This window comes from Salvia splendens, chromosome 5, assembly GCF_004379255.2.
Source record: "Salvia splendens isolate huo1 chromosome 5, SspV2, whole genome shotgun sequence".
Lineage (NCBI taxonomy): Eukaryota > Viridiplantae > Streptophyta > Magnoliopsida > Lamiales > Lamiaceae > Salvia > Salvia splendens.
The window spans coordinates 3,223,402-3,247,260 of NC_056036.1; the positions used below are offsets into that span (position 1 = coordinate 3,223,402).

Below are 23,859 nucleotides of genomic sequence, written 5' to 3' on the forward strand. Positions count from 1 at the left end.
CCGATGACGCAATAATTCATTTTTTAAAAAAAAAATCGAATTTAATAAAAAAAAAATAAAATTTTTTTTTATTAACGGTAATGAGACCGTTAATTTTATAGCCGTTTTTTTTTTTTTATTTATTTACTCTATAAATACTCCTATTTCATACTCATTTCAATCACAAACACACATCTATTTCTCTCTATTTCCACCCCAATTTTCATCTCAAATCAACTCTATTTTCCTTCTCCCAAATTTAATCAAACTAATGGATCCTTATGAACAAATGCGTCAAATATTGGAACAATCACTTGAAGAAGATCGACGACGGGAGGCGGAAGAAGCCGCTCCGCCCCAACGTCGCTCCCGTACGTACATCCATCGTAACCGGGAGGAAGCCGCCGCAAGGTTAGTACGCGACTACTTCTGCGATAACCCGGTTTGGGGAGATACGTACTTCCGTCGCCGTTTCCGCATGGGGAAACCGTTATTTCTCCACATCGCGAATACTTTGGCAGCCCGGGAAGAGTTCTTCCAGGAAGGGTTCGACGCGGTCGGACGTCCCAGCCACACGACGCTGCAGAAATGTACTGCAGCAATCCGCCAGCTTGCGACTGGACAAACGGCCGACATGTTCGACGAATACCTCCACATCGGAGATAGCACTGGGCGAATGTGCTTGCTCAAATTCTGCAAAGGCATCCGGGCAGCCTTCACCGACGAATTTCTCCGGAGGCCAAGCACGGCCGATTGTCAGTTCCTTCTCGACCTTCACGAAACAGTGCACGGATTCCCAGGGATGCTCGGCAGCGTCGATTGCATGCACTGGCAATGGAAGAATTGCCCGGTGGCGTGGAAGGGGTCCTACACGAGCGGCCACAAAGGTACCCACCCAACCGTTATACTCGAGGCTGTTGCCGACTACCGCCTTTGGATCTGGCACGCGTACTTCGGGGTCCCCGGGTCGAACAACGACGTAAACGTGCTCAACCAGTCCGACCTCTTGACCGAAGTTTTGGATGGTAAAGCGCCGGCCATCAACTTCGTCGCCAACAATCGGCTTTATAAAATGGGGTACTATCTCGCCGATGGCATCTACCCGAAGTGGCCTACCTTCGTGAAGACGTGCAGTGGGTCTGCGAACCCAAAGCAGGCTCTTTTTGCGCAGAAGCAGGAGGCTGCTCGCAAGGATGTGGAGAGGGCGTTCGGGGTTCTCCAAGCGCGCTTCAACATCATCAAAGCCCCGGCTCGTACGTGGTTCATGGAGAACATGGTCGACATCATGTATACGTGCATAATCTTGCACAACATGATTGTCCAAGACGAAGGACCCGAGGCGGGAAATTGGTTCGACCCCGAATCCCCCGGAAGCTCAACCGCAAGTAGTCCGCCTCGAAGTGGAGCGCATCCGTCTATACAAGAACGGTTAGCTATTCGGGCAAGGACACGCGACTCTAGCGCCCACACCCAACTCCAACATGATCTAATTGAGCACATTTGGGCAAACTTTGGCGGATGAAATTATTAAAATTGTGTACTTTTATTTTTTTATGATTTTAATTGTGTGCTTTTATTTTTTTAAGTTTAAGTTGTAACTTTGTTTTAATGTTGTGTGTTTTTTAATAAAATGTGTTTGTTTTTTTAATTGAATTGAGTTGAAATTAAAAAAAAATGAAATTGAATGAATAGTAATTTAAGGAACGGTTAAGGAACGGTTAAGGAACGAGGGTTGCAGGTTCCGTTCCTTAGTTAAGGAATGGAGTAAAAAAGTACAGTGGGGCCCTCAAATAGTGGTTTAAGGAACGGTTTAGGAACGGTATAGGAACAGCGTTGTGGATGGCCTTATTCGTCTTTTAACCATCTTTTGACTTAGTATTCATTCAATTTCATTTTTTATTTTTTTTCAATAAATTCAATTAATAAAAATACACTTTATTAAATAAAATAAAATACAACTTAAAATAAAAAAAAATACATAATTAAATTCATGGCAAAATAAATAAAAAACATAATTTAAAATACAATTTTATAAAAATTAAAAAAACTACTCCGCCGGCGAATCATCTCCTGAAGGCGGTGGCTTGATTCGCCTCGGCCCTTCCTCACTCTAGCCGCCTTTGCCGCCTTGGTTCCTTGCGGCCGATGGCGCACACGGGAGGACCTCCTGGCATCGTCTGCAGTGCCCTCAACCTCCTGCGAGGTAGCCTCTTATGCGGCGCTGCCCGAACCGCCCCCACTAGACGAGTATTGGCCACCCGTCGTGTGCTTCGTGCGCTTCGAGGTCGAGCCCGAGCTGGACCGCACACAGTCGGCCCACCTTTCCTCGTCTTTGACGGCCTCCCAAACATCGACATGTCTGAATTCTTTGCTGGTGTCGTCGAAGTAGACTCGCAAAGCCGGTCTCAGAATGTCGGCTCCCGTGGCTCCGCTTTGGTAATGAGCCGCTTCGTTCTTGTAGATGCCGCAGAATTCTTTGACCTCCCTGTCGACTCGGTCAAAGTGAGCGCGAAGCATCTTCAATGTGCGACGCCGGGACCCTCTTGGCTTGATCTCGTTGTAGGCCTTGGTGACCTTTTCCCAGAAGCACTTCCGGGATTATTGATTCTCGACGATGGGATCGTACGAGACGCTGATCCAGGCGTTGTACATCGCCATCGTGTCCTTGCGGCTATATGGATGTCGGCCTGCATCCTCATCCTCCTCGGCCGCCTCCGCCTCTTCCTCCACGGCGTCGAATGCCCTGGAGCTTCCACCGCCTCGTCCTCCTTCCGGATGAGGTTCATCTGATAATCCTCCCGAATTTGAGATAATCCATGTACCTTGGGGCAGAGGGACGAACGTATGCATCCACATCAAAATGGGGTGGTTGGTACCCCCGGCGTCGACGAGCCTTGGGTGCCCGGCGTAGACGAACCGGAATCGGAACCACCCAACACGTTGTACATGCCCCCTAGTCGCCAAACGCGCTGATGCCAAACCCACCGGAGCCGTCACCGCCAGAGTTTCCATCACTGGACATTTTGTGATGAGCGGTTAGCTGAAAACTGGAGAGGAAATGGAGATGATTTGGAGGATTTGATGTGTATTTGTGTGTGAAATGAGGATGAAATAAGAGTATTTATAGAGTAAAAAAAAATGAAAACGGTCGGAAAACGGTAATATTACCGTTTCCAATTTTTTTAAAAATTACATTCGAATTTTTTTTAAAAATGATTTATTGCGTCAGCGTGACGAAGCCCGCTCGCGGGCCGGTGAGTGGGCGTCACGCATGGCGTCGGAGCACGCCACGTCGCGCAAGCGCGTGGCGAGACAACTCGCAAGGTGTCTCAGTGGGACGGGCGTCTCGTCGAGACCGGGACGAGAAGGGGCGCTGCAACGCGTCTCGCCGCCGTCTCGTCTCGGCGGGACGAGATACGAGCCACCCGCGAGACGCTTTGCGGGTGGCCTTACTCCTCGCTTTATTCCACGCTGACGTTTTTGTTTTTAATTCACACGTTTTATTGGGAATATCATTATTTCTATTGTTTTTTTCTACTTTATTATCTTCCACTAAATTCACAAAATAAATATAGTACATAAGATTTTATGTCAAATAATCCTTCAATCCACAAAAAATAGTCTCATTTATGAATGACACAAGTTAATACTCATTTCCTCTTGTTTTAATGCTTTGTGGCTTACATAAAAGCTCTCGTCAAATACTTATTCCATTCCACTAAGTTAGAGTCGTATTTCTCTTTTGAGATATACCAACTTTAGTTGAGTTATTTCCTTTTTGAAAAAAAAAACAGTGCATCCAATCGCTCTTACTTTATTCCATCACTTACTTTACTATTTCTTTATTTTTCATATTTTATTCTGTCCTCCTACTTTTCAACACAATTTCTTAATCTTCGTGACCAAAAGTTTTGACTCCATTTGGTTAGAACAAAGAGAGTAATAAATAATCCACTTAAAAAATGTCTCATTTTCTTTTTTAGTTATTCCATTAAAAATGTCACATTTTCCTTTTTAGATAAAGTCATATATCTTATTAAGATATATTACTAATAATAATATATTTTCTCTATCCATTTAACACACCACACAAAAATCTATAAAATCTCATGACATTTCATGAGTATGACTGTTTTTTGGATGGAGAAAAATTACATGAAATTAGCAGTAAGATAATTTAACAGTTTAGTATACTATTTAGGGCAATTTGGCGGAAAAAAGATTAAAAAAGAGAATAAAATAAGTTGATAACTCAAAATGAAATAGGTATGCGTAAACCACCAAATCAATTATATTAGTATTTTCTTAGTTCCATGATAAGTTGATATTTTTTTAGACATAAAATTTAATAAATTGATATATTAAAAATTAAAGTGGAAAAAATAAAGAAAAAAGGAAAAGAGTATGAAAGAAAGAAAAAAGTCAAATATAAGATAGAAAAATGTTTTGCTAAAAAAAACAATTCAACTATTTTAAAAATTAAAAATACGACCAACTATCTTGAGACATTCCTAGATAAAGTATTGTAATTTACTAATATCATTTGCCCTGCCAACATCTTTCTCTTTGACCTAAATATTTTCTTAATCAGAATTACCAAATGGTGGCAAACGATACATGAAAAATGTTAAATGGGCTTAACTGTGTGTTCTAATTGGGCCTATCTATATTAAGTCCTTGTAGAATCGAAATACTATTATATTTTGAACCTTATTTTATTTTTTTAATATATTAATCGAAAGAATATAATTAGTCTTTTCACAACCCTTTATTTATTGTATTTGAAAAATAAGATGATTAAACAAATTCATAATTAACTTTTGAGTAGTGATTGAAATGAGTTTTCGTGCCATTACATGAGAGTTAAACATGGAATTGTTGTTGAAATGATATTGATTATTTATGCATTATTGCTAATGCTCTAAAGTTTAAACCCACCAACTATTAGGTCGATTGTTTAGATGTTCTGTTTAGATTTTAGAGGGAACATCTTTTTTAGTACATTAATTATCCTACATGAGCAAATTTGGTCTTTAACATTTCATATCTATTACCTTGACTATTCGTGAATCATATTTTTTTCACTTTATTAAATTTTTATTTAAATGTAGTATATATTATATATTATGACTAACTTAAAATTTCAATTTAATAAATTTATGAGATTCATTAAAATAAAATATTTATCTTAATTTAATCTAAATAATTGAGAATGTAACCGTATAAAAGTATTAACTAGTACTAGAAAGTAATATCATAATATTCAAATAAGATATGGTATATATTAATAATAATAGTATAAGAAACTAAACTTAAGCCCAAATAAGTTAGAAGAAAGAAGAGAGTTGATGAATAAAGAAAGAAAAATAAATTACATACTTTATCGAAAATGAGAGGGTAAATAGATTGAGTTGCCCTTCATGGCCTTAAGGGTACTTTGGTCATGAAAATATCGGAAATAGCAAAAAATAGTAAAATTGATATTAACTTATATTTGATGAACCTCAAAAGATATTATGAAATGTTACAGACTAAATTTGCCCATTTAAGATAATTGATGTACTAAAAAAGATGTTCCCTCTAGATTTTATTATTTTTCGGATGATCGGATGGATATTTTAAAATTGTAAGTAATATGAAATCCAATATATATATAATAAAAATTATAATTATAAACTAAAGAAATATAAAATCTTTATGTTGAATACCTGTATTTAATTTTTGAATCTTGCCTGTCTTGGTATAAGATCTTTGGATTTTAGTATTAGATTTCCAAATGTTCTCATTTTTTGGTGATATTTTAAGATTTTTATAAATTTCCATACAATCTTGGACGTTTTGGATCAAGTCGGGTTCCATAGTTTGAATTTTTAGGGCAATTCGAATTGAATCGGATCAAATTCATTTTTCATAGAAATTTAAATGCTCACCCTTAGTAGAAATGGAACTACTTCCACATTCTACGTGTGTGTGGAAAACGGGCATAAAATGAAGGTGTGGTACAACTGGCATACAACTAGTAATTTATGATTTAATACAATTTCAATAGTTCACGATAAGTGTTTATTCATAAATAATTTAGCTTCTAAAACGATATTTATTAAGTGCTCATATGTTTTATGGAGTAGTAAAACTTACGTAGTTACAAGGACGGAACCAGAAATTCGAATAAGCCGGTGTTAAAATTTGAATAATATTAAAATATTTAATTTTATATATAATATAATATTTTTTTATGAAATCTTATAGTATGATCATTGTAATGAAAAAAATCAATAAATCTATATTCTCAACTTCAGACAAATCATAAATTATATCTCAAATCTGGCTCTAATTAATTCCCAAATAAATAAAAACAAATTACTCCGTCTAATTCATATATCAATATCATAATTTCTAAAATTGTAATTTTTGAATCAAATAAATTACTAATAAAGTACAAAGCCTCAATTTATTATAAGTAAACAATTTCTCTAATTATTTTAAAAATTTGCAGATACTCTAATTAAATTTTACTAAAATATTAGTGGGTTGGTAAATAAAAGCAATTATTTCATTAAATAGAAAGAAGGAAGTAGGAAATACTCCTACTAAGCAATTATTTCATTTAATCAAAAAAGAGTAATTAGTAGGAGTACTCGTTATTACACAGAAGGCAATAAACAATAGCAATTTAATTTGAGTAAAAATAAATAGAAAATCTTGTTGATTTATTAAAAGGGATAAAGTCGGTTAGTAACCTATAAATCTGCCTTTAAAGAGTAAAATTTTCTATATCTTCTTCCTTCTTATATTCTCATCTCATTCATACACTCACACATTTACCGTCAAACTTTCTTGCTCTGGGTGACTGGTAACCATGGCTGGGGTGTTTCTGGCCCCGGCCAAGCCACCGCTGAAGCGGCGGCTTGGCCTGCGCTAGGTTCGTCCCTGCGTAGTTATGCGTATAGATTGTGACAAGGACAAGATACATTAATATTTAGGCGCAAAAAATAGACATAACCTCTTACAATTTTAAGATAAATCATCTTAGGAGGCGTTTGGATGAGACAATTAATATTTTGATACATTAATATAACAAAGGCATCGAATGACTAATTGCGTAGCCAATTAGTAGGCTCTTCAAAGAATAAGATAATTAAATTAAGAATTTAAATTTGCCCCTTACCTAAAATAAAAGATGTAAAAATAATACGTAATCAATAATCTAAAACTACATATTTTGAAATATAATTAATACTAGCTAGTACAATACACAAAATAATTATTAAATTTATGATATACTACGTTCCACCGCCACAACAGAAAATAACGATAATAGTAAAATAAGTAACACGTGGCAAACAGAGGGACCAACCGCCCTTAATTATTCAAAACAGAGAAGATTAAGAACTTAGTCTGAAAAACGTCTACATTCATTCGATCTCATGATTCTTATTTCTTGACTTTCTCCACATCCCATTCCCATGCCTTCTCTCCACGATATCCCTAGTCTTTTCCACAAAAATCCATTTGCCATTTCTCACAAACAATCCCAAAATCTAACCAAAACTGAAAGAATTATTCAGCGATGGAGAAGACGAAGAACAGTAGCAGCATAACAGCAAATCATGTAATCCATAAACTCCCATCCGGCGACAGTCCTTACGTCAGAGCCAAGTATTCTCAAGTATGCGAATTTTACATTTTTTGGGCATTTTCACCTTCATAATCTGCCGGTTTACTTTATACTGTGTAAAGAATTATGTGGATTTTAGATTCGGTGATGAGCTCACCCTGTCGATTCGACTACATTTGTGTGTGCGAATGTGAAGTAGGCTTGTAATTGTTTTGTGTTTTTCTGTTCATATGGTTCTTGTATAACTCAGATTTCGTCTCTTAATTTCTGTGTGCTCTTTGTTGTATTGTTATTTATATTATCAATCTAGACCTTATATGAAATATTGGTTGTTTTAGCTTTAGGTGTGCATTATGCAACCTTAGCTGGCCTAATAGCTAATTTGACTATGATTAGCTCATTAGAATTGCAAAAGCAATCTCATTTTTGCTGATTATGAAATGTTGATGTATTTTCCTTGGGTAATAGGATCAACAAGAAGCATACATTCTCATATATTTGCTTGATCCTTTCTGATGGACTCTTTTGAAATGGATAGAGCTCTCTGGTTGAGCTTAAGTTGCTGAAGATTGATTTAGTAAACCTTTCAAACTGCTACCGTCCTTGTTTAGAATAGTTAATTATGTTTCTGTGCCATTTATACATTTCCTATTTCACTTGGAACCTTGCAAATGTTGTGTTTGGTTGTGTGCAGATGTTGAAGTTTATGCGTTGTTAGTTCTAATAGTTGCTGATTCCACTGTAATTTGTTAATATTAGATGGTTGAGAAGGACCTAGAAGGTGCCGTGGTCTTGTTCTGGGAGGCGATAAATGCTGGAGACAGAGTAGATAGCGCACTGAAAGACATGGCAGTGGTTATGAAACAACTAGATAGAGCTGAAGAAGCTATTGAAGTTATTAAGTCGTTTAGAGATCGATGCTCCAAACAAGCCCAAGAATCACTGGATAATGTCCTTATTGATCTATACAAGGTATAATCATGCATTATTAGGAAGAACCAAACATACGTTGTGGATCCTCTGTTGATAAGTTGTACTCGTGTCATAGGAATCCACATTCTCAAGAATATCTGATTTGCTTGCTAGATGCTAGCTTGTTCTTGCATTACCCTAACCAAGCCAAAGTTTTCTGCCTTAAGTGGTGACTTTGCAAACAGTCGGTCTAATAACTTCTCACGACATCACTGATTTTGTAGAAATGCGGTAAACTAGATGAACAAATTGAGCTGCTGAAGCAGAAGTTGCGGATGATTTGTCAAGGAGAAGCCTTTAATGGAAAACCAACTAAAACAGCTCGTTCACATGGAAAGAAGTTTCAGGTCACTATTAACCAAGAGACATCCAGAATACTGGTAAACCCGCAACTTTCATCTCACTACTAGTACTAGCTAATGTTTCAAATGCTTCAACAGTTATGATACATTGAAGACATATGATTGTTCATACTATTTTTTAGATTGCTACTATTTGCTAAAGATGGTCATTTACATATGCTTTGAGCGTTGCAACCTTCTTTCCTTCTTGTATTTACTTGTATTCATCATAAGGTCGGAATATAATGCATTAATCTCTCACGACATTGCAGGGAAACTTAGGTTGGGCATACATGCAGCTTACGAACTATACCACAGCTGAGGTAGTCTATCGAAAAGCCCAAGAAATAGACCCCGATGCAAACAAAGCCTGCAACTTGTGCCTCTGCCTTATAAAGCAAGAAAGATATGATGAGGCAAACGCAGTTCTTGAAGAGGTAATGATAGGCACACTTCCCGGTTCAGGAGATTCTAAATCGAGGCAGCGATTCGAAGAGCTCCTGAATGAGATTGAAGCATATAAATCTGCCAGATTTTCGTTGCCTTCTTCAGGTCTAAGTTTTGAAGATACCGTTATTGGCGGTCTTAATCAGTTGAACAACTGGAACCCAAATAGAACAAGAAGACTTCCCATTTTTGAAGAGATCATTTCAAATAGGGATCAATTAGCCTGTTGATCATCCTTGTTTCTATTTTGTGTTGTGATTGTATATTTGTAAACATAAAGCTTAAACTACATAAATAGATAAATATCTTCAGCTAGCACTTTGTTTTGATCTGGTTGTATTTTGTAGCATGGTGTTATTTGGAATTTGATATAATTCTCTATAAAATAGTTATATAGATGCGTTTGTAATATGAAAGATGGAAACTTTTGAACCGTTGTTTTCTTCATTTTAGTTTGATTTTTTATTTATGCATCTTGTATGTAGCTGTTAAATTGACATGTCATTTTATTAAAGTCAGATTCCCTATCAACTCAAACGACACATTCTACATCTAAATTATATCCCACCCGTCTCCTAAAAAAATAAACTTCATGTTTAAGGAAATTTCTCTCTCTTTAATAAGATAAGACCTATTTTCCACTAACCCACTTTTCATTCTACATCTCTTATTTTACCAATTTTGCATTAAAACCGTGTCGTTTCAAAAGTTTCTATTTATAGGAGACGGAGGTTGTACTATTATTCAACAACACACTCTTCAATCTTCATCAAGATCCTCTTCAAACACCAATACTTGATCAATTATCTCGTAAAATGTTATACTCCTTCCGTCCTACAAGAATATGCACTTTTGGTTAGGTATGTGTTTAATGTATAATTAGTAAAGTAAGAGAGATAAAGAAAAAAAATTATTAAAGTAATGTTAGTGAAAAAAAAGCTCCAATTAAAAAGTTTTCAAAATTAGAAAATACATATTCTCGTGTGACAAACTGAAAAGGAAAAAATGCATATTTTTGTGAGACGAAGAGTATTATATTGATGGTAAATTAATGTACTTAATTGTGTTGTGGCAAGAAGAAAAAATGACATCAATTTATAAGTACTAACAAATATTGAATAGTCAATTTCAATTAAACAAGTAAAAGTTTAGTGGTACAAAAATCACTTAGAGATTAAGTGTATCATTTCCTACTTCATCTCCTATTACATACACCCAAACATGACAAGTGATGGTAGCACGCGGAGAGTAGCGAGAATATTTCATAAATAAATGATTGGACACATGGAAGTAGACCAACTGTTTCAACTGCCCTCTATATAGGAAAGACATGATTGCCGCCATTTTTCCCGCTCCTCCATTGATCCCTAATTTCCCCCTCTTTCCCAATCAAATAATATCCATCTATGTTTCTGTTCGTCCAACCTCAGCTCTTTCTCCCTCATGCTTGCATTTTTTGGTTTATGGGTTTTATATTTCATGTTAATATAATCTATAACAAACCCAATCAAGAAAGAGCAACAATAATCTCTTAAAATGGGTCAGCAGAAATTAATCTACAGCCTTGTGGCGAGGGGAACCGTTGTTTTGGCCGATTACACTGAATTCAAGGGGAATTTCAACACCATTGCCTCTCAGTATCTGCAAAAGCTCTCTGCTTCAAACAACCGATTTACCTACACTTGCGATGACCACACCTTCAATTACCTCGTCGATAATGGCTTCAATATGAACCTCGATTTGCTTTAGGTTTATTGGTGTATTTTTTGCCCAAATGTGGATGCTAGTTAATGTTCTTAGCTGCGCTTGAACATTAGATGTCATATGCCTGATTGAATCTGTATTTTAATCGATAAATTTGATTCAATATGACATTAATTCATTTTCTGGTTTCATTCATTGTTTCGCTTGTCTGGTTTCATCTCATCCTTTTTTTGGCTTTAATTTTATTTGATTAGGTTTATTGGTGTATTTTTTGCCCAAATGTGGATGCTAATTATTGTTCTTAGTTGTGTTTGTGCGTTAGGGTTCATATACCTAATTGAATCTGGATTTGAATCTGTAAATTCATTTGGGGATGATAAGAATTCCAAATCCATTTTAAAAGAGAGAAGTTCAATTCAAAGTCTGTTAGTGAATGATGTCAAGTTGATTAATCTTTGGATAATTTATCTGGTGTATGAAAAGTGTGGATGTGTAACTTGACTTTACTTGATATATATGTTAATTTGTAGCTTATTGTGTTGTTGCTGTTGAATCTGCGGGCAGACAACTACCAATCGCCTTTCTGGAACGTATCAAGGATGATTTCACGAAGAAATATGGAGGCGGCAAAGCCTTGACTGCAAGCCCCAACAGCCTAAAAAGAGAGTTTGGGTAAAGCCTCCATCTGTTCTTGTTTCTTCAATAATCTTTCCGACTCCTTTTGGTATTGTTGCAGGCCTAAATTGAAGGAGCAAATGCAGTACTGCGTTGATCATCCCGAAGAAATTAGCCAGATTGCTAAAGTGAAGGCTCAAGTCTCTGAGGTGAAAGGTGTGATGATGCAAAACATTGAGAAGGTATATATATATTATAATATGACCTAAAATTGCTTAATTATGACCTTCCGTGTTTTTGGTTAATTATTGACCATTAGATCATCTAATCCTAGGGCTGAGATTTGGTCTGCATTTCTGGATTTAAACACATACTTATTTTGATCATCTCCCTATATATATATATATATATATATTATATAGTAGATGTTTTTATTGTTCTTGTTGCATAGTTGTATACTCGTATCCGTGGTTTTTGAAACGCTCTATGTGTTCATGCATAGGTTCTTGACCGTGGAGAGAAGATCGAATTGCTTGTTGACAAGACTGATAATCTTAAATCACAGGTCAGTCTGATCATAAATCTTTACGAAACAACCTTCTAAAAATGTGGTTCAAGATTTGCATGTTGTATACTTGTTAGACCATAAGCAGTGTGTTTTTTTCGTTTGTCTTGGTTGAGATTGTGATAGTCTTAAATCATATGCTAGTTTGATACATCGTCATGAAACAACCTTCTAAATGTGGTTCAAGATTTGCATTTGGATACTTGTTAGACTACAAGCATTGTCTATTTTTGTTGGTCTTGGTTGTTTTGCATTTCGAAATGGGGATTTGCAGGCACAAGATTTCAGGAAGCAAGGGACGAAGATGAAGAGGAATATGTGGATTGAGAACATGAAGATCAAACTGGTGGTGTTTGGTATAGTCGCGCTTTTGGCTCTCCTGGTGGCTTTGTCCGTGTGTCCCAAATTCAAGTGTTGATTGTAGAATCGAGTGTTGGCCTTCGCTACTTGGATGTCCTCGTACGTCCGCTGCCCACCAACGTTGTTAGTGAGAGTTTTGCTTCGTATGAGTTAGCCTCTAAATTGTGTCATGTTACCCTCGTGGGGTATGCAGGGGAATAGCAATTGTTGATTATAGAAAGCTTTTGGATTGTTGTTTCACACTTTCTTGTATATATATACATGTATTGGACAGTGTTTTTACCACTAGATTGGAAGAATCCAAGATTAATAGTAGATGATAATTTACTGATAAACCAGATTAAATTTCCAAGTCTAATTTCATTATTATTTTATATTGGTGTAGATGAGGAATGCATCATATTATATATTCTACGTACTAGTAATAATAGTAATTAATATGATTTCAATATCCATTACAAAAGTGATAAGGATTTTTTGCTGAACCATTTCAATTTCGTTTACAAAGTAATTAGCATTTTTGTTGTTCACAATAATTTGCCAATTATATTAATTATGTATACATTATACTAACAAGACCTATTACCATTACATGTTTGATTTGTAACTTTGCAAAACTGAGAGCGAGAGGCCCAAGTTTAGGAGGCTGGCCCGGCGATTAGCAAGCCACTGCAATTACAGAAATACCCTCGCATGTTCAGCAACGCCATTTACTCATTTTCATCAAAATTAAATTTCTGAAGCTCTCTTTCATCTTCGTCGACTGCAAGTTCTTCAAACTCTTCGAGCTCGCCGCAATTCACGCCGGCGCGTATCCCGTTCGGACACACACCCCTCAATTCGCATTGTAACAGACCACGGTTAGTTCTCTTATGTTGTAATTCGATCCCTCAATTTGTTATACGCCAAATTTCTCACGCCCAATTGCGCTATAAAAAATTTGGGTATTAGTCCGACAAGCTTTAATTTGTTAATTTGTACTGAAGAAATCCAAAACTCCATGTGAATGACTGTGATGGAGATTGAAGTTCATTGTACGGTTGGGACTGCCAAATTGATTTGTTGTGCTGTTCTGGGTGTGAATCTTTACGATTTTCAGATACTACTACTAAATTCATAGTTTTTACAATACTCTGTGGTGAATTATGAACAACAATCTGCAATTAAGCTTCAAGCTTCCACACCAGGCGAAGAGAAAAGGAGGCAACGTTTTGGAGGCTTCAAAATTGTGGCGGAAAAAAATGGTTTATGTCTCTAGGGTTAAATGGGGACAATTTTGGACATAGAGAGAAATTAACTGAGGGTAGGGAGGAAATTATAGGCTACTCCACTGTTACCATACCATTAAACCAAACGCATGGTATTTAACTCCAACAAACAAAACACCCAAAACAAACGCCTTTTACACAACTGGGAGGCCAAGAAATGGAAATGGAAATTGGAAATTGGAAATGGACTCTCTCCCTTTTCTGATTGATAATTAAACTCATAATTTGGCTCGGAATTTTCTGCAACCCAAGTTTTCCCCTTACCACAAATTTGAAAGATTTTACGTGCTGGATGAACTCAAGGAGAGCCTTACTGCTTCGTCTTGATGAATTGATTGATCGTTTTAGACGGTTTTGTTTTACTGTGATTCAGAGAAAATGTGTATTCTGTGAATTGTTGCTCCATTTTGCTTGTGCCGTCTCCTTTAAAGGCATGTGTCATTTGCCTATCTCTCAAATTTGGCTTGGCTATGCATTCATGTTGTTGCTGTTTTGTTTATTGATATGTCTCGTACTCAGTGTTGTGTGCTGGTCAGGTTTGATTTTTATTTAATGGTCAATAAATTGAGTCTTTTAGCTTCAATTTGCCCTTTTTTGTTTATAGAAAGAAAAATTGATTTTTTTTCTGAAGGAATAAATCAGTTGTATAGGAAATTGTATAGAAAGCAAAATTGATTTGATTTTTTTTGACCAATTGGGTTCTCCTGTATAGGAAATTTATAATACTACCACTGTAAAATTATTTATAACTATTGCAAAGTATGGAAATCGAGGAATAGAGCTACATCCTTAGCTAACCTAAAACTGCAACAAAATCTGAGATGCTACTTGGAAATCCATCTATTTGTGGATATTACTTGGTATTAACCTTTGATTTCTTTCTAGAATGACTGAATGTGATTGTTGGCCTCCTCAGAGCTTTCACAACATTCCTTCATCTTAGCACAAATAAGGAAATACGTAATGATTTATTAGAAAATCACAAAATGTGCACTGCTGAAGCCTGATGTTTTGGCTGTTGGTGGTGCAAGTGAGGCATTAGGTTATTCAGCACCTCTTTTCTTATTCTGTTGTTGTTTGTGCCGATTCATTTCTCTCACTGAATATCTTGCATTTTAGAGCTGGTTCTGAGCTGCTTATCTGTTGCCAGAATGCCAATTGACTACATTATTGTAATGGTATTAATATTATATCTTGTTGAGATCATTTGTCTGTTTAATGTTGTGTACCATGGCACTAGTTCTGCAGCAGTTTTTTTAATAATCATGGCTGCAATTGTGTCTGTAATTAGTAGTAAATGAATGACTTCAGCTGCTAGCAGAGGGTTGAGAGAAAGGTATATACTTGGGATTGGGATTGGGATTGTGATTATAACTATTGTTGAATGACCAAACTTTATCATCTTTGTTTCTGTGTTTGATAGTAGATTCTTGTGTATGGTGCAAGCTTGCATTCTTTACCAGTTGTAATAAAGCAATCAACTTCTATGAGTCACATGTGCGTAGACATGTGTAACTTCTGAAAAAAAAATACAAAAAGTTACTTTTAAAAGTTACCACTGACACCCCCATTTTTTAAATAAATGAAAAAAATTCAAGTCTGTGCTACCCCTTATTGTTACAATATTGCATTTATCTTTCTCCATGTGAGAAGAAATGCTCTCATCTGTTGTACTATGTCTTATTGTAACTTTCTTCTAATGCTCACCCATTAAATATGTCTCCGTCTGTCTTATTTTTATTGTTTGATTCATTTGTGCAGGCCATTGAACAAGATCTTCCTCAAGTAGGAAATAGTGCTGACTCTAGTTCAAAATCAATGATACCTCCTACTTCGTCACTCCCATCAAATACTGGTACATTTTCATCTGGGGTAGCAGGCCAGGACATGGCCCATCCAGGCCCTCCATTTTTTGTTCCTGAAGGAAATTCATCACATGCTGGAAATTATACTTTCAATGGAAATGTGCTACCAAAGCAGACTGATCAATCACAAACAACCGTATGGCTCAGCAAACTCATTTCTCACTCTGTTTATCGCCATGTTAGATATTCTGTGGTTTTTGTCTATGAGACTTTGCTTCAACTAGCAGTATGTGCATGACTGCCGGGCAATTTACCAACGTCCTTGATCGTTCATCACGATCTTCTTGTTTTCTCATTCTGATCTCATCCAGTCGATGTATTTGGCACAACTTACAACTTTTCTACTAATACAAAACTCTTGATTACTATTTGGTCAATATGTGAGGTTGTACTCATGTTTCCTTAAGCAGCATGCTGCAATGTTTAGGATTATATTCTCTTACTTTCTTTACATGTGACACAATATTTATATGTTACCTTTGGTTCCCTTGGCTTCAGAATGCAAGAGCTATTGGTACTGCAGAAACGGGAGCAACTACTTCTGCATCAGTAGTTATACAGTCTGCTTCTCAGCCTATCCCTAATGCCAGTCCTGCAGCACATTTTGCACCCAACAGTTTTAGCAATATGAATTCATGGATGCCTGCCCCAGCCACATTTCAAGTGCCCACAAGGATGGCTAAAGCTCCTGCTACCCCTGGCCCCCCTGGAATGGCTTCTAACATACTTTCTCCCTCAAGTTCAACCATTCATGCTTCGTCTCAGGATTCCATTGGATTAAGACCGTTCATGCCTGGTGCTCCTGCTCTCCCCAACCCTCCCCTTCAGCATAATGCAGCTGCTATCTACCCATCTGCTCCTCCTCAGGCTGGTCCTCCTGGACCATGGCTGTCTCATCAGCACATCGGTGGCTTTGCTAGACCATCTTTTTCACCTTATGGTGCTGCTGTTCCTGGGCCTTATCCAATGCCGATGCGTAGCATGCCCCCACTATCTGTTTCATATTCTGATATCCAACCTCCTGGAGTTTCACCTGCAGTATCTGCAATGGGGGCTCCTGCAGCCTCCTTTTCTGCTGGTAACCAGTCATCCCATGGTTCTGGACAGGCAGAGTTACCCCCTGGAATTGGTAAAACCAGAATTCCACTTTCAAATTTCTTTGCAGCTGTACCTATTCTATTGTGCCTTGACACTGCAAAGGTTTTCTATGGATAACTTGGAACACTGTGAATGCAGAAACTAATGATGAAACTCCTAGCAACGAAAAACTGGATGCCTGGACAGCCCACAGGACAGAGTCTGGAATTGTGTACTATTATAATGCATTGACGAGGGAGTCTACATATGAGAAACCTTCAGGTTTTAAAGGAGAGGTACTGCAAGCATGGGATTATCATAAAAAAATAGTGGTGCAGTTATTTTGTTTGTTTCTCTTTAATATGCATTATGTCTTGTACTTGCTCATAGGAAAATTTGGTTCTGATATTCTTTATCCTATCTCCCAAACATGTGCTTTGTCTTATGCTCTTTAGCCTCTTATTTTTGACCTGCTATAGTAGGTGGTCGTAGGAAGAATCTGAAGACCTTAATGGTTTTGTTTGTTTGGGTGTGTGTGTTGGGGGCATAAAAACTTTCAAGTGAAAGTCACAAGTATCCAGTGATTTTTTTTCTTCAATGCATCTAGAATGCAGATAGGTAATTCATGGTGAATTTTGATATTGTTCTACCAACTTGCTGCTGAGAGCAAATGCTTAAAATCAGAAATAAATACCTTTCATGCTTAAAGATTGTTGAACACATCAGTTATTTTATTTCATTTGTAATATTTGATTGATCTCGCTCTGCATTTGTTGTTGCAATTTTTTTTTGTCTTACCTTGTAATCTTCCAACATCTTCTTAGTGGGTGTCCTAATTTTGTATTTATTATTACAATGCAGTCGGATAGAGCAACTTCCCAGCCAACTCCTGTTTCATGGTGAGTTATCTGCAATGATTGTTGGGATACTTTTTAATAGATTGACTTTTCTTCTGCTAATACTGCTGGAAGTAACAGATATGAATATTGGCTCCTATTATGTATGAGTGTGTGAAAGAACATATCTATCATCAACATAACAAAGTAAATCAGTGAACCAAAGATAATTGACTTGTATTGCACACTCAGCTTATATGGTAATCTTCATCTAGTTCTATAAATGACCTCTAGATTTCTCGAGTTCCCAATTAGATGTTGGTAGTAGTGATGTCTTTCTCTGTCAAAACTACTTGTTATTTTCAAACAGCACAGGAGCTTGGAGCTTGTTGTTTGCGATTTTCCTGGTGAAACTCATTTCTTTCCTAACTTATACAGTTTATTTGTGAAGTTATGCTGATTTTTTTTTCGTTTTTCTGACCAGGGAGAAATTATCTGGTACTGATTGGACACTTGTCACCACTAATGATGGGAAAAAATATTACTACAACACCATACAAAAGGTCTGGAGCTTCTCACTGCATTTGGTTTGCTGCATCTCATAGACTGTTTTGGCGATTTGGAACTTATTTCCTTGGCCTTTATTTTCTGTTTTGACTGTGATTTAGTTAGAAAAGATTTTCTTAGATTTGTTTAGGGTAAATGACCCATATAGATTGCATAAACATAGGTTACCATTGTACTAGAAATACATATACCTAAAAGCTAAAACATATACTTATGTGAGAAAAAACTAATCTTGTAAGACTGTCCACATTTCCAGTTAAAATTGTAATCTCTAAGTCCCCAACCATTTTGGAAATGGTCTTTTTACAGTTCAGGTGTTTATTGAAACTGTAAACTAGACTTCAAAGTAGCCATTTGTGTTTTCTTTTAGTTTAGAAAGTTGAAACAGTGAGAGTTGTTCACTGTTATTGATGAATGGCGCAAATGAATTGTCAGTTGGAGGGAAATAGTGGCTGTTTGCACTTTGCACTGGATAAGAAAGTGAGAAAAAAAAACTTGCTGGAATTTGAAAATTAGAATCCTAACTATTGGTTAACGGAGTTGGAGTTGTGACCGATCTTTCTCATTGGCGGTCTGGTTTCAGTTCCACGTCAAGTGGTGAACTGTTGGACACCTCCAAGTAACATCACCTGAGATGTACTCCCTCCGTCCCATACTAGATTTTACACGTTTCCTTTTAATTTGTCTCACAAAATATGTCGCATTTTCATTTTTGGAAAAAGTTCTCTTTCATATTAATATAAATATACTATTTTCTCTTACTCAAGCATGCCATCTATTATGGACCGAGGGAGTATATATTTGGACTCAGTTGATGTCCACGCAGCTGGATCCTATTTAAATTGTCAAATGGTTGTATAATTACTGCAGCAATGCTCTCTAGTGTTTTGGCAATATATTCATTATCTGAATTTCATATCTCGTTTCTGTCTTATGAACTGGTGGCTTGAGCAGTAGTCTGATAATTTTAACGGTTACTGACTTAGGTAAGTAGCTGGCAAATACCTAGTGAGATAACTGAGTTGAGAAAGAAGCATGATGCTGATGCTTTGCAAGTTTCATCAGTGTCAGTTACCAATACTAATATTATAACTGAAAAAGGATCTGATCTTGTTAGCTTAAGCACACCTGCTGCTAACACAGGCGGTCGTGATGCCATAGCAGTTAGATCTTCAGGTGCATCTGCCTCATCTTCTGCACTGGATCTCATAAAAAAGAAGTTGCAAGATTCTGGAATTCCCGATTCTAGTTCCTCCCCATCTGTGTCTGGTTCAGTTGCAGTAGAACTTAATGGCTCAAAACCAATGGAGGATGGTGACATATCCAATTCTTCTTCCGATTCTGAGGATGAAGATGGATGCCCCACCATGGAGGACTGTCTCCTCCAGTTCAAGGTACTCTTTTTTAATGCTTATAACCAAACTCTCTTCTCATTTCATTTGTGGTAATAAAATACCTTAGAACTTGTAGTTGAGATATACTCCAAACATTTTACTGTCTTGACTCTTGACTCCTTATGAAGTTCTATATACGAATGATTTGATGAAGCATTTGTGTGCATGTTCTCTAAGTCTATATCCTATAGTTCTGCTCATTTCATATCTACTCGTGCTTTGAACTTTCTAGGAGATGCTTAAGGAAAGGGGAGTGGCACCATTCTCAAAATGGGAGAAAGAACTTCCTAAAATAGTTTTTGATCCACGCTTTAAGGTTTGTTGATTCTCTTTACCAATAAAGTAATTTGTCGTGGATTTTGGGTAACCTGAGATCTGAAGTTTCTTTTTATAGTTGTTTAATCTCAGTCAGCTGGTTATATGCTGAGCTTTCTTCTTATTCAATGGAACCTTTTGTCTCCGTGAGAAAGTGTTTGCAATACATTGTATTTCACGAGGTTAATCTGCTGCAGGCCATTCCAGACCAAAGTGCACGAAGAGCTCTCTTTGAGCACTATGTTCGAACTCGTGCTGAAGAGGAACGAAAGGAAAAACGAGCTGCTCAGAAGGCTGCTTTGGAGGGTTTCAAGCAGTTACTGGAAGAAGCAAAGGAGGTTTGGTGCAATTGTCTCCTGTTAAAGTATTCTCTGTTACTTAAATTTGAATTCTGGATTGGCATATGGGAGTTAAAGGACTAAGAACAGTTTTATCACATTCAGGACATTGATCAGAATACTGATTATCAAACATTTAAGAGGAGATGGGGTGAAGATCCTCGATTTCTGGCCTTGGACATGAGAGAGAGGGAACATTTGTTAAATGAAAGGTATGATTGTCACTTCACTAATATTCAAAGTTTATAGTTTGGTAACCGTCTTTCTGCTGATTTCCACTATCTGTTAGTGGACCTTGTTATAATAGTCCCATGTCTTATAAGCTGTCAGCTACAATTTGTTATTGATGAGAGAGAATCAGCCAACATAATTAATAAGCTTTAAAAGATACTCCATAAGATCAGTCATTCACTTCACTAAAATCAGTCATTAACTTCCCTGTTGCTATCTGTGTTTTGGTGGTAAAGTGTGTATGCCTTAATTTGTCTTGGGTGTCAATCTGGTTTGAGTTGATCCCTTCGTAAAGGCACTAGTTCCTCTCATTTCGCAATGCTGGATGAGTATGCTATGTAGATTGCAAAAAATTGATGTACTGCACAAGTGTAAGTGTAAGTTGGCGAAAGAAATTGTACCTCACCTTCTGAGCCCACTGGTTTCCATGAACGGCATTTTATCTAGATATCTTGTATTAGTAGATCTGCTGTTTTCTTGAGCTATGATGTGGATATTACAAATTTAAAATTTTTTAAATCACATAATAATCATAAATATGAAAGAAAAGAATGAAATTCAAAAATCTGAAATTGAAACATCATATCTTATTATAAATTCGATGCGTGGCATGATCGTGATTTTTTTATAACAATGTTTATAATCTGTAAGATGTAACTATACTAACACTGATATACTTTTGTGAAAATGTTATGAGACTTCCATATGTGATCTAGACTGCTATAGCATAACTTAGTTTCTGCCTTGCTAGGGTGTTACTTCTGAAAAGGAGTGCTCAAGAAAAAGCTCAAGCACAGCGTGCTGTAACGACATCTAATTTCAAGTCACTGCTTAAGGATAGAGAAGACATTACATCTACTTCCAGGTGGTCAAAGGTAAGTTTATGCTGAAATGTGATGTTATTTTTAGTTCCTAGTGCAGACTGGTTTTGCCAACCCAGCTTAGCGATTCAGAGATACTCATAGTATTTCATTTGCTCTTGTAAGAGTTCTATCTTTTCATATCAGTGTTTTGAGTGAATATTGAATTATTTCTTCTTCCTTCCATAATACATACAAAAGATATCCTTGCGTAAGTTTTGCTCTGGAATCATATAGCTGCAGTCATGCCAATGTAATGAGCATGAAAAGAGTGATTTATGTGTTGATGCGAAAGAATTTTAGTAGGTTGAGGGCCTTGGGGCTTCTTTATATTGTGCACAAATGTTTATGCAGAAGTTTTGAACAGTGTTGTGTTAAGATGTGAATGTTTTCTCTGGTAGGTGAAGGATAGCTTAAGAAGTGATCCCAGATACAAGTCAGTCAAGCATGAAGACAGGGAGAAGTTATTCAATGAATACGTAGCAGAACTAAAGGCTGCTGTAGAAGAGACTGCTCAGAAGGCAAAGGCAAAACAAGATGAGGAGGTAAGACAAATGCTTGCTTCTGACCCTCAGTAACTGCTGGTTCCAATGATCCAATCACATTCATTTTTTGTTTTGTGAAAGATTTATATTAACTGATTCTTCTCACAAAGCAAATTATAAAAGGAATTAGCAAAAAGTTTACTATAATCTGGCCTCATGGAACTTAATGTGCATGTGCCGCTTGTAGGATAAACTAAAGGAGAGAGAGAGAGCTTTGAGAAAACGAAAAGAAAGAGAAGAGCAAGAAGTTGAGAGAGTGAGGCAGAAAGCTCGCAGGAAGGAAGCTGTTGAATCATATCAAGCTCTATTGGTGGAAACAATCAAAGATCCTCAGGTAATTAATACTCCCTCCGTCCGTGAAATGTTGTCTAGTTTTACCATTTTAGTCCGTCCGTGAAAAGTTGCTATTTTGGGTAAATGGATCTCACTTTCCACTAACTATTTACACTCATATTCTATTATAAAACTAATATATAAATGTGGGACCCTCATTCCACTAACTTTTTCAACTCACTTTTCTTCACATTTCTTAAAACTCGTGTCGGGTCAAACTTGGACAATATTTCATGGACGGAGGCTATCTGGTATCTTATTTTTAAGTACTTGGACTCTATAATTTTCGGAACTTGGAAGTATCTGCTGGTTGTACTTTAGATTATCCTGTTACTTTCATAGATATTAATATAGCCACTAAGAAAAAAAATGCAAAATTATCTAATGGTTTCTTCTCAATCACGGCTAATCAGGCAACTGACACACTTGGCTTGTTAGTCTACAGAATCAGCTAAAACTTAAAAAGAAAAAAAAATTTATTTTGCACACCGGTGAATTATTTGATCTACGGATCTTGCAAAAGATTTGGCCTTCAATCCTACAGCTTCATAGTTAGAAAAGATCTGAATCACCTCTTATATGCAAACATAAGAGGTAACAGAACACTACATTGAAACATCAACTGCGGTATTTGTAATTATTATCTGGGACATATATATGATGTCCTGTGCTCTTGACCCTCTTCTAGTTTCCTTGAACTTGATCATTCCCAAATTTTTGTATTTGTATCTAGGCATCTTGGTCAGAATCAAAGCTGAAGTTGGAGAAGGATCCTCAAGGACGTGCTGCCCATCCACATCTCGATAAATCTGATTTAGAGAAACTTTTCCGTGAACACATTAAGTCCTTGCATGAGGTAATCCTGGCTTTCCTTTGATATAGCATTGTTCTCCTAAGTGCTTGTACACTTACTGCATTTCTTCGCAATTATAGCGGTGTGCACAGGACTTCAGGGCTCTGTTGGTAGACGTCATAACTTCAGAAGGTGCATCTCAAGAAACAGAAGATGGTAAAACCATTTTAAAATCTTGGTCGACAGCAAAACTACTCTTGAAGACTGATCCGAGATATAACAAAATGCCGAGGAAAGAAAGAGAAGCCTTGTGGCGACGACATGCTGATGAGATCCTGCGGAAGCAAAAGAAAGATCAAGATCAAGGAGACAAACCTGCTGATGGAAAAAGTAAAGCTAGCATGGATTCCGGGAAGCATCCGTGGAGAACCAATGACAGAAGATAGCCGCTTCTCATGTTCGCTCAACTTTTAGCGCGAAGCATCCCCCATCGTTCCGTTTACATGTGACATTTTTTGTCAATTTAAACCTTGAATTATATGTAGCTGACATAGTTTGTGCTACAGCACCTTGTCGAAGTAAAGGAGTATCTGGAAATGTGGTGTGGCAGTGTAAGAATTTCGAACTTAGAATTTTGTAATGTGAAATTTTTGGTTATCTATGCTTTGGTGATGGTGATGGTGATGGTGATGATGGAACTCAAGTCTGATTTCTTGCTCTGATGAGTTGATGTGTAACACCATCGTTTATAATAGACTTTTACTCTCGTGTTTTTTATTTTAATCTTTACTATGGTTTTATAATTGGTCTCATTTCACTATGAAAGATGAACAAAT

General features: G+C 36.8%; 3 protein-coding genes across 3 annotated transcripts; all 3 read left to right on the forward strand.

Moving 5' to 3' along the window:
* The first annotated feature begins 7,422 nt into the window (after positions 1 to 7,422).
* On the forward strand, positions 7,423 to 9,672 carry LOC121805992 (protein SULFUR DEFICIENCY-INDUCED 2). The gene is made up of 4 exons (XM_042206055.1): positions 7,423 to 7,648; positions 8,357 to 8,569; positions 8,794 to 8,949; positions 9,183 to 9,672. The coding sequence occupies exons 1-4, from the start codon at positions 7,550 to 7,552 to the stop codon at positions 9,585 to 9,587; spliced, it is 873 nt and encodes a 290-aa protein (XP_042061989.1). The 5' UTR covers positions 7,423 to 7,549; the 3' UTR covers positions 9,588 to 9,672.
* A 1,029-nt stretch (positions 9,673 to 10,701) lies between these two features.
* On the forward strand, positions 10,702 to 12,830 carry LOC121802882 (putative vesicle-associated membrane protein 726). Its single transcript, XM_042202569.1, has 5 exons — positions 10,702 to 11,083; positions 11,592 to 11,733; positions 11,798 to 11,918; positions 12,179 to 12,241; positions 12,516 to 12,830. The coding sequence occupies exons 1-5, from the start codon at positions 10,894 to 10,896 to the stop codon at positions 12,657 to 12,659; spliced, it is 660 nt and encodes a 219-aa protein (XP_042058503.1). The 5' UTR covers positions 10,702 to 10,893; the 3' UTR covers positions 12,660 to 12,830.
* Positions 12,831 to 13,325: 495 nt separating this feature from the next.
* Positions 13,326 to 23,684, forward strand: LOC121804630 (pre-mRNA-processing protein 40C-like). Its single transcript, XM_042204251.1, has 15 exons — positions 13,326 to 13,461; positions 15,631 to 15,870; positions 16,233 to 16,863; positions 16,971 to 17,107; positions 17,673 to 17,710; positions 18,132 to 18,210; positions 19,201 to 19,608; positions 19,841 to 19,924; positions 20,121 to 20,261; positions 20,367 to 20,473; positions 21,244 to 21,367; positions 21,754 to 21,897; positions 22,085 to 22,231; positions 22,964 to 23,086; positions 23,164 to 23,684. Exons 2-15 carry the CDS (start codon positions 15,688 to 15,690, stop codon positions 23,467 to 23,469), a joined length of 2,652 nt encoding a protein of 883 aa, XP_042060185.1. The 5' UTR covers positions 13,326 to 13,461; positions 15,631 to 15,687; the 3' UTR covers positions 23,470 to 23,684.
* Positions 23,685 to 23,859: the final 175 nt, after the last annotated feature.

Bases quoted from the DNA above. Each gene is read 5' to 3' on its own strand.
- LOC121805992 (XM_042206055.1), top strand. From the start codon at position 7,550: ATGGAGAAGACGAAGAACAGTAGCAGCATAACAGCAAATCATGTAATC. The intron at 7,649-8,356 runs GTATGCGAATTT...TGTTAATATTAG, and splicing joins TCAGAGCCAAGTATTCTCAA to ATGGTTGAGAAGGACCTAGA. The intron at 8,950-9,182 runs GTAAACCCGCAA...ACGACATTGCAG, and splicing joins AAGAGACATCCAGAATACTG to GGAAACTTAGGTTGGGCATA.
- LOC121802882 (XM_042202569.1), top strand. From the start codon at position 10,894: ATGGGTCAGCAGAAATTAATCTACAGCCTTGTGGCGAGGGGAACCGTT. The intron at 11,919-12,178 runs GTATATATATAT...GTTCATGCATAG, and splicing joins TGATGCAAAACATTGAGAAG to GTTCTTGACCGTGGAGAGAA. The intron at 12,242-12,515 runs GTCAGTCTGATC...GGGGATTTGCAG, and splicing joins CTGATAATCTTAAATCACAG to GCACAAGATTTCAGGAAGCA.
- LOC121804630 (XM_042204251.1), top strand. From the start codon at position 15,688: ATGATACCTCCTACTTCGTCACTCCCATCAAATACTGGTACATTTTCA. The intron at 15,871-16,232 runs GTATGGCTCAGC...CCTTGGCTTCAG, and splicing joins CTGATCAATCACAAACAACC to AATGCAAGAGCTATTGGTAC. The intron at 20,474-21,243 runs GTATGATTGTCA...CTGCCTTGCTAG, and splicing joins GAACATTTGTTAAATGAAAG to GGTGTTACTTCTGAAAAGGA.